The sequence below is a fragment of the Synchiropus splendidus genome, chromosome 7 (assembly GCF_027744825.2).
Source record: "Synchiropus splendidus isolate RoL2022-P1 chromosome 7, RoL_Sspl_1.0, whole genome shotgun sequence".
Lineage (NCBI taxonomy): Eukaryota > Metazoa > Chordata > Actinopteri > Syngnathiformes > Callionymidae > Synchiropus > Synchiropus splendidus.
The window spans coordinates 19,080,389-19,090,632 of NC_071340.1; the positions used below are offsets into that span (position 1 = coordinate 19,080,389).

Sequence of the window (10,244 nt, forward strand, 5' to 3'; positions counted from 1 at the left end):
TTTAGCTTCTGTTGTCTTGTTCCCTGCAGTTCGGTGAGTCGGGTGACACGTGTTTAACCACAAACAAATAAATTCAGCCACTACAATGACAATCAGCTGATAAATCCCAAACCAGGCTCACAAACCTTCTTTGTCGTATCAGTGTGTTTTTCCACACCAGCATCAAACTGGTCAGTGCAGTACTGAACTTCCATGTCAGAAACACTGACAGGAAGCTTGTTTTGTTTAAGTGAACAGTGTCCTGAACTGAAGGTGAAGTTTCCCTCAGATGACCCATTGGAGACGCTGAAATTCAGGCTTGCTTGTGCTGATCTGTGAGTGTGCTCAAGCAGCGACACACTCCTCCTCTCCACCACTAGTCAGGGCGTGACTGTGGCTAATACAATCAAGAGGGAGGAAGCGAAGGAGAGTGAGCACAGTGAAAGAGGAGTGTCTTTCTTGTAGCACCGCCACTCTTCTTTCATATTCTCCAGTCCAGAGTCTTTCATTGGCTTTGTGGAGACTTCAAGGATGACACCCTAGATTACAATTCTCCCTACGGATTTACTCACATGGACATTTTTCTTCTTCCAAAAACTTTTCTTCACTTTTGGACTCTTCACATGGACTTAAGCAAACTCAGTGAAGTATCCATTTCATTTTTGCGAACTGATATTTTGGAGATGTCTTTGCCTTCACAAGCCCAGCCTTGGGAACACAGTGAGTCCCCGAAGAAGTTTGTTCCAAGCCAAAGCAAGGTGGCAAATATGTAAGATGTAAGCCAAAAACCATGCTAAGATTTTGGAGGGTAGTGTTGAAACTTCACATTCGATAGAGCTTGTTATATTTGGACTTTTTGAACCCTGAGAAGTGAATTATGGGAGTGAACCAGAGCACCTCAGTCCCCATGATTCACAACAGCACAGTGCCCTACCACCCTGCTGCCGGGTACTGGAGCCTTGTCATCCTGGGCATCATCATACTCACCATAGTGGTGGGAAACCTGCTGGTCATCGTCGCTGTGGCTCGCACGTTACAGCTGCAAACCACAACCAACATGTTCATCATGTCTCTGGCGTGCGCAGACCTCATCATGGGGGTCTTCGTCGTACCCCTAGGTGCCACTATAGTGGTGACAGGTAACTGGCAGTTGGATGAAACCTCCTGTGATCTCTGGACTTCTGTGGACGTCCTGTGCGTGACAGCGAGCATCGAGACTCTGTGCGTCATAGCGGTAGATCGGTACATCGCCATCACCAGACCGCTGCGGTACAAAGTTCTGCTGAATAAGTGGCGCGCCAGGGTGATAGCTTGTTTAGTGTGGGTGGTCTCTGCCTTGATTTCCTTTGTGCCGATTATGAAGGGCTACTGGCGAGCAGATGAGGCCGAAGCCATGGACTGCTATGCTGACCCCACGTGCTGCGACTTTGTGACCAACAGAGCCTTCGCCATCATTTCCTCAATAGTTTCCTTCTACATCCCCCTGTTGATCATGATTTTTGTCTACGCCAAAGTCTTTCTAATAGCAAGGCGACAGGTCCAGCTCATAGATAAGAACCAAACGCGATTCAGGAATGACTGTCAAATCTCGTCTTACAACAATATACTTCCTTCGGTGTGTGGAGGCAACAACTCCCTGCGCAGGAAGAGCGCCAAGCGAAGGCCGTCACGGCTAATGCTTGTCAAAGAGCACAAGGCTTTAAAGACGTTGGGGATCATCATGGGAACCTTCACCATCTGCTGGCTGCCATTCTTCGTCGCCAACATCATCAACGCTTTCGACCGAACTGTCCCCTCGGAGAGGATCTTTCGGTTCTTGAACTGGTTGGGTTACATCAACTCGGGGCTAAACCCGATCATCTACTGCAGGAGTCCAGAATTCCGTACTGCATTCAAGAACCTACTGGGCTGCCCCTGGCTGTCCACGCCGAGGCTCAACGCTTTCTACAAAGAGCTGCGGACTCGATGCTCCTGCTTCCCGTGGCAGGTAGAGCAAGGCGCTGTGGGCTCTTTCCAAAAAGCCTCATCTGGTAGCCTGGCCAGTTCTCAGGAGAGAAGCAAAAGCGAGGAGGCATACAGCGTACCTCTGCAATCCAACGGCAGCGCACAGTTCAGTGACCTGTCAGATCTGCAAACAAATATGTAAGTTATCTTCCTCCCTCTTTAATATTCCTGGTTATGATTCGTCACACGTGTTTTCCTGTTTCACACCTTTTTTATGAAACCTCTATTGAGAGCATGCAGCCTTTTGAACCAATTTAACTGTTTTATTTTATATTTTTTATCACAAACTTCATGCTGAGTATCAAACCCTGTCAGTGAAATCTGACACGAGCCCCTTAAAGACATGTAATAGCACAAACTCAGAATGTTTCCAGCATGATGAGCTGATCATACAGGCTATAAAAGCATTATATAAGAGGAAAATGCTTATAGAACTCTTTTTATCTGCAAAGTTACCACGGCCATGCACTTCAAACGTCTTCCAAGAAAATACGCTGAAAAAAATAAAGAAAAAAAAGAGCATTATGTGGTATTTATGAGTTTAATGAAACGGATTGTTGTGAGTTATATATGACTACATTGTAGAAGTCACATCTGAGGACATTTCAAGATAAAACTCTGGCACGCTGCCTGTCAGCAGACCTTTGTGTCATGCCAAACTCTCTCACAGCTGATAAAACTTTATCACTTTAGCAGTAAACACGGCGGGTACTCCACTATTAGCTGACTGGAGAGTGTGACTGCGTTGGTAAAGTGGGACTGGAGCTCACCGTTCTGATGGACACCAATGCTAATCTATAGAGACTTGCTGACAGCCAGTTGATCACAGTAGGGGTGATGGAGTTCATTCATCAAGGTCTTCATTTGCTGTTAGGCTTAAATGCTGTGGAAAAAGTGACCATGTACAGGGGTACTTTTCTCAATACAACTCCAACTCTCTTCTAAATACGACTCCAACTTGTACGTGTGTCAGAACTTTGTGGATGCAATTTATTATCTCACTCACTACACTGACACAACAGTCGTGAGGACTCATCATATACAAGCTATAGCCAGCCTTGTTTTAGGGTTTTGTTCTGGTCATCGTTGATACACTCATATATATATATACACATATACTGTATATGTAGTATAAATATACTTGTGTATAATGCAGATCTAGATCCAAGCTGCTGGACCAGTGTACCTGTTTGCGAAGAAGAAGAAAGGTCCTAAACAACATACTGTCGTAAAAATAAAGTTGCAGTCCAACTGCAGAATGTGACTCATCCTGTATTGAATTTGCGCTCATTGACAGAAAAGTCGTCTTTCTGTCCTACTCTTTAAGAAGTGCACATGTGATTCATCAAAGCGTTATAAGCATGTTAAAGAATCAAATTAGCATGTTTCAGGAAAGAAAACTGTAAATGACTAAAGTAGTGGTACATGAAGGTGTTTGCTGTCTGCTTCAATGTGTCAACAACAACAGACACACACTTGCAGCCTTTAAAAATAAATTAATAAAAATGATTTAAGCTCATTTTAACAAGTGATTATTACTTCTGACACATTTTACACTAAAGATCACTACCATTTATTTTGCTGCACGGTTGAAATACAGCTTCTTCATCTCTAAATTAAAGCTAAAGGGTACTCTACTACCATCTACAGGCGCCTCATAAAACTGACACTGTTGGTGAGAATCCTATATTAACATCTTATTGCATTTCAAAACCTGAAATAGACTAAACACAAATGTACAGCCAATGTACAGTCCTCAACTGAAGTGTAAATGCTTCTAGACAATGGATGCGTGAGCCGTTATTCAAACAAGGAAAAAGTCTTGTGAAGTTATGAGGAATTTTTGGCTTTAAATGTAATTCAACTTGAATGATCTGCTGGCAGCCTGCAGCAGCAGAATCATTGGAATGTTATGGACTTCCAAGGAGTGGTGTGAAATTGACTAAATACACTGTAGAAAATTGTCACATCTATCCTAAAAGGCTAAATCCCACTGCAGATGAATGAGGACTAACACAAGCGTATCTCTATTAAAATATCAGTTAAAATCACGCTCCAGGCCACTGTGACAAAGGAGGAGCCGGCAATGGACGAATGAATCACGGCTGTTGTCACTTGTAGGTCACAGAGAATAGATGTGCAATGTTTTATGAGACACACTCAAGATTAAGTCGACACTTGAAAGGAGGCAGCAGCGAAGAGAACACCACAGCCAATAGCTCAAACAAAGACTGGGGAGAAGCCATATTGGGCTATGTTGAAGAATAAACATAAAGTATATTAAAGAAATGAATCTAATATAATCTGAATATTTTCCTAATACATTATCTAATTTTAATTCCCCCCCCGAGCCTCTAATAAACATTCTAATAACTACCTATTCCAGTGTGAATTGCAGTATCTGCCCAACCATGAAAGTAAATGTCTGCATCTATATCTCCAATTCAAAAATGTTATCTATTCTTTGTGAATGAAGCATTTCAGCTTCCTGACAGCTGGAGATTTCATTTCAAACCACACATTTGCATGTTGTTAGTGACTGCTGTGCTCATCTCACAAGACACTGACAACTTAATATTGACAATTTCAAAGGATATGACCGTCTTCTTTAGAAGGAGCCTGATGTGTTGGCAAGTAAACTACTCCCAGAAGAAAGTTTAGTGGACTCAAGCTCCGCTGGGAGCAGAATCCCAGAAGAAAACGAAGTCGGCTCCAGTCAAGACTGACTGGACGACAGCTTTGAGCCTTCAGCTCTTTGGCCCACGGGAGAGGATGCTCAGGACAGCCACATTTGGCTGCAGCTGTCATCATCTTCCATCAGAACTTTACAAGCTACACAACAGACCAAATTTAGCGTTGTGTCGCCTTCCAACCTGAGATCACACAAAACAAGAGCCTCCAGGGACCATAAACTAAAAGCCCAGAGATTAATAATAAAGACTGGCTGAGCCAATCGATTGTCAACTGTTATCTTTGTTGTGGCAAAGATAACACACACACACACACACACACACTGCCTCTGACATGAAGTGAATTTTAAACAATTTTTAAAAATTTCTGTTCTTTTAATTCCCACAAGAGAAAGTAATTGGTTTATTAAATTAAACTATCATTTTACAGTCACTATGATAGAAGCACTGTGTTCTCTGCCTTTTAGCTCAGCTCTCTTTAACTATACATCTACTGACCATTGCATTGCATTCATGAAAAAAGGCAGCCAGGCTGTCAGCGCATGGACCCTGTTAGTGCACTACATCCTCCATAGAGAACACTTAAATAAAGAAAACAACCTGCGGAACATTTCATTCAATAGCAGACCTATCGAAATGGTTGGCTCAGCCGAAAATTCAAAGCAGGAGTGGGGACGGATGGACGGGGGAGGAAGCAGTGTATAGGCACAGGGTTAAAATCAGAGTTCGGGCGAGCTCATGAAACAACATCCACCTGCAGGTCACGAGCATGTATCTGCAAACTGCACTGACAAGGCACTTGCAGCATTAGCAAGGCTCCAGATGTGTGAATCAGCTGTGCATGGACATCACCGTCCACATGGACAACAATAACACAGACGTTCAGTTGCTTGTCTTACATCTCAGGAGGAAGCCGTTTTTAAAAATACTTTGATGTGCGGTGAAAGACACGATGCTTGCTTGTTTGGGATGTTTCCTGTTCACTTTGAGAAACCTTGAAAAAAAATACAATAAGTAAATTATCAAATAAAAATAAGACAGTGATTGTTAAACATGTTGAAATATTTCCATTACATTTATGTCTAATCTAATCTAATTTAATGTCAGGAAAACAACAGTTACTATTTACTGTAACCGAACATATTCTGGTGAACCATCATGGCGTGAAACTGCTTCATTCTTTTTTCTCTCAAACCTTAACTCTCGCTCACACACCAACACAAACCTACAGCCAATGTACAGCCCTCAACTGAAGTGTAAATGCTTCTAGACAATGGATGCGTGAGCCGTTATTCAACAAGGAAAAAGTCTTTTGAAGTTATGAGGACTATTTGGCTTAAATGCAATTCAACTTGAATCATCTGCTGCCAGCCTGCAGCAGCAGAATCATTGGAATGTTATGGACTTCCAAGGAGTTAGAACGGGGATCTAATTGAATTGCCGTTGTGAAAGTAAGTGTGAGGTCCTGGCCGAGCGACTGCGTCACACAAGAATTTGACTTATGATGTGTAGTGTTATGGTCGAGACCAAGAGTCCAAGACTTTGAGGGTCAAGACCAAGACTCATACCGAACTACTTGTGTCTGTGTGAAGGTGTGGATGAGGCTTTCAGACGTCTATGCTCTCACATTGCTGTTCTTCATTCTTATTTTACTTAAAACCCTCTCAGGAGTTCATGAGTGTCGGTCAGTCATGATCATGCGAAGTGTGAATGCGAGGAGATAAATCTGCAGTTCAGTGGCTTGATTTTTGTTGTTTGTTCTCCTGCCTCCTGGAAATGGATGTCTAGGTAGGGGGTCCACCCAGAACATTCATTTCTTTAAAAGGAACATTGTGTGGAGGCTGCCGCCTGCGTTTGAGGGAAGATCCTCGTGCTCCAATATACATTTCCTAATTTAGTCATGCAATTAAGCCAGTTTGGGTTTTTTTCACAGACACCTACAGAAATAAATCTGAGGGTCATTTTTAGCCTTGGCATTTAAGTGTATTGAGACTTTCTGAGAAAACTCTCAAGACACAATTTCAGCTGAAAACGCCTCGTCCTCTCTCGAGAACAGCTGTCAAACATTGAGGTTTAAGATGTTGCACACACTGTTGGCCAATAACTTTTGATTTAGAGACACCTGGAGGTTGTTTAGGAGTTGACACGAATAAAGTCTATGTCTTTAAATAATACTGTAAACACCTGAAAAGATGAATTCTCGCAGCCACTGAGCCTTTGCTGCGTATTAATATTCCTGCTTGGTTCTCTGTCGTACGTCTTGGAAATAAGAAAACTGAAGAGGTTGTCAACTCCCTTTGTTTTGTTGATATATGAAGTATTAATTTTTACAGGTATTTCCTACTGATTACTATAAGGACATAGATAAGTTCAGACTGCATAATGTCCCCTTCAAGATGTAGCTGTTTCTGTCACACAGACACATTAAGCAGACTCAAGTGGGAGTGAGTTACAGCACGGCAAGTTACTGTAGTTGATTTTGTTACCATTTTACTTAGAAGCACATATTCAGGTGGTGTTCCAAAACACAAATGTGTTTTTCTCCTATCATGGCCCTCCTCTTGACATTACCTTGCATAGGCAGCAAGAGTTCCCATTTGAAGAAGATCAACTGGAGTCAGAAATATTTACAAATAGATAAAAGTAAAAGTGTTAATAGTAAATGAAACTCTGAAACTTTAAAGCAAATATTCATCTATGTTGCTAACACATACTGTTACTTTTCACTTCACGTGTAGGAATAGTTTTTTGTCATAAAAGAGCCTAAGATAAAAATCTTAGGGCAAAACTATCATTATAAGTACCTTTATTACGTTATAGTTTTTTTAAAAACTTTAACTCATTGTGAATCAAAACAAACATTTTAATGCTGAATGAGAAAAAAAGCCCAATTCAATTCCACCCAAAAGTATTATAGCATCAGACGGAGCCCTCGTGTTATTGAGAATCATTCCCTGCTCTCACCTGGTGCCTGCTCGCCTCTTGCTGCAGCCACTCCCACTCGTGCCACATCAGACAGGTAAACACATCGTTTGCACGATGCCCCACTTTGATGGACTCTATTAGGATCTTTATGGATTCTTCCATATATTTTTAGTAGTAAAAAAGCCAGTGTGTATTTAGTTTGAAAGCTAGAATTAGGACACGGAAAATATTTTTCGGAGTTGAACCTGCAACCTCAAGTTCCTCAGGGATCTACTACAATTACTATGCCACTGTAAAGTTACATGCAAAGTGCTTTGAAGATGATGATGTAGAATGGCCATTTTTCTCATGACACAACCATTAAAGTTGGTTATTTCAGTGATTCACTTGCATGTTGTGCTTTATAAGGTTACATTTTCTGGCTTGTCAAGTGACCAAAAGTGATACAAATAAATAGGGATGTCATTACAACGTTTGTATGTTCGAAGAATCCGACCAACAACATCAATAATGACATTTTTTTCTACAATGGGTAAGCCTTTTTTCTGGCTTGAGCACCAGCCCATCAGAGAGCCAGTCCATGCGTTTTAAAGGACGTAGTCAGCTTCACAAGGCACAGGAGTTCTTGTGTATAAAATGTGATGTGATGAGATCATTTCAGAGGAATGAAAGAATCGAAGAAAGATTATTTGTAATCCACTGTGTGTCACCACACTTTTGATTTTGCACCTGGCGTCTGTAGGAGATGACAATGTTTTTACTTCAGTGTTATTCTGACCCACACTGACCTTGTTGAAGAATTCAGTTGAAAATTCAGCAGATTTACTTCACTTCTATCGTATAGTCAGATTCATATGACAATACTCAATCAGCAGCAATATGTGTGTGTGTGTATGCGTGTGTATACAGACACAACCGCAGCGCATGCAGTTGGGTTTAAAGGGCGTACGAGAAGTAAGTTCTCATGCCTGGGGCTATGAGAGGAGCCTTCTTTAATGCTCAGGTTTTTTCAATTATTTGTTTTAAAGTGGTGCATTAAAGTGCATTAGAAGCAAAATGAAAACTATGTGAACTGATTTTTGTGCTGCTAAATTAAATTCCCACTTCTCTGTTTTCCTTCTTATGGCATTCCTGAAATGAAGCTGCTATTTAGCAGTGAGCGCACGTGCAGACTGAGAGACTTGGCCAATGCTCAGATTTCTAGCGTAATTTACTTTGACTTCTTGAGGACTGAAGTTTTTTTTTACACCTTTATAGATTTGAACTGTGCTGTCCACTGAGGTTTTCTCTTCATGTGCTCCCTCTTATAGCTTAACATTGCAGGAAAAAGATGGATGAGAAGTGAAAAACTCTGCTACTGAAGCAACTACTGTGAATCCTGACATGCAGCGAAGGAAGACCAGCAGAGACAACATGACCTGTGAGACTGTCAAACCTCTTTGCTGACGCCCCATGACGCAGTTCATGTCATATTTCCCACATGCTGATTGTAATGAACTACTTTCAATATATCCTGTATGTCTGAAGATATATAAATAAATTCTAATTTATGAAGCATAAATACTATATTTTAATGAAATGGTTTTGTAAAATCACTCACTTAATGCACAGCTAGTTCAGAATATTTAAATAAGATGTTAAATAAACAAGTGCGGAGAGTTTTTAATCACTGTCTGTTGTGTTCTTTTCCATCACCAAAACTATTTTTCTTCAAAGAGTCAGACGGTATTAAAGGGCCAACGAACATCAGTGACTTCTCCTCAGCATGGACATTTATATTTTGGAGAGTTAAAAACAATGAACTGTGTTATTTTGGTCTTTTATGTGTATGTGTAGTTTTGTTTGTCACCATTACAAATAAAGCGATGGAATTCAACATTGCATCTGAAGTTCATTGCTCGGGTTTGTTTATGTGAATAAAGACCAACTATATTTTCATAGTACAAGTATAACAGAAACCACAGAGCTGATGTGGACTCAGATTCCGAAGAGGAATATTCATACTCTGATGAAGATAAAACAGATAAAAATTTGGCGCATGTTGACAGCACGTCTGTTCAGTCCACAAGCAGCACATACTGGTGCTTTGCTGGGTCAAAACCCAATGTTGCAGGATCGTGAGAAAACAACAAGCCACCATCATTGTTGCTTGAGAGATGAGGAGGAATATCTCCAGTACATCATGAAACCATGTGTAAAACAATATAATTCACAATGGCCTTCTTGATGACTGAACTGACTTCCATCTCAAACTTTGGGTTACACTGAAGATTCTTCTCTGTTACTGAAGGCCCTTATCTCTAACAGTTTCCAAGCGACAACCTTCAGTATTGAATAGTGATATTGAAGTGGAACGTTTCATTGAAAGAACTGTGCTATGGTCAGGAGTATGATATCAGCAAAATACTTCAATGAGTTCAGGTGCTGTTAGAAAGGCTCTTTTTGAAATGTTACATGGACTAGTGAAGCCTCACTTTATTCTCATCTGCTACTTGGACTTGCTGACTGACCACTGAGACCTTTTTTGCCCGAGAAATCCAATCACTGTTGTGGTAATTCAATTTGCCCTTTTTAGTTTCTGGTAGTTCACATTCATACAGTTTAGAGAGGGTTTGTCTCTGTGCCTTTTTTTTTAAGTGTGCAGCA

General features: G+C 41.0%; 1 protein-coding gene across 1 annotated transcript; it reads left to right on the plus strand.

Moving 5' to 3' along the window:
• Positions 1–432: 432 nt before the first annotated feature.
• adrb3a (adrenoceptor beta 3a) lies at positions 433–9,645 on the plus strand. The gene is made up of 2 exons (XM_053871769.1): positions 433–2,121; positions 8,909–9,645. The coding sequence occupies exons 1-2, from the start codon at positions 857–859 to the stop codon at positions 8,934–8,936; spliced, it is 1,293 nt and encodes a 430-aa protein (XP_053727744.1). The 5' UTR covers positions 433–856; the 3' UTR covers positions 8,937–9,645.
• Positions 9,646–10,244: the final 599 nt, after the last annotated feature.

What these genes read in the sequence shown, in the direction of transcription:
- adrb3a (XM_053871769.1), top strand. Translation starts at nt 857, where the DNA reads ATGGGAGTGAACCAGAGCACCTCAGTCCCCATGATTCACAACAGCACA. An exon ending in TCAGATCTGCAAACAAATAT is followed by an intron (nt 2,122 to 8,908) that starts GTAAGTTATCTT and finishes TCCCTCTTATAG; the next exon opens with CTTAACATTGCAGGAAAAAG.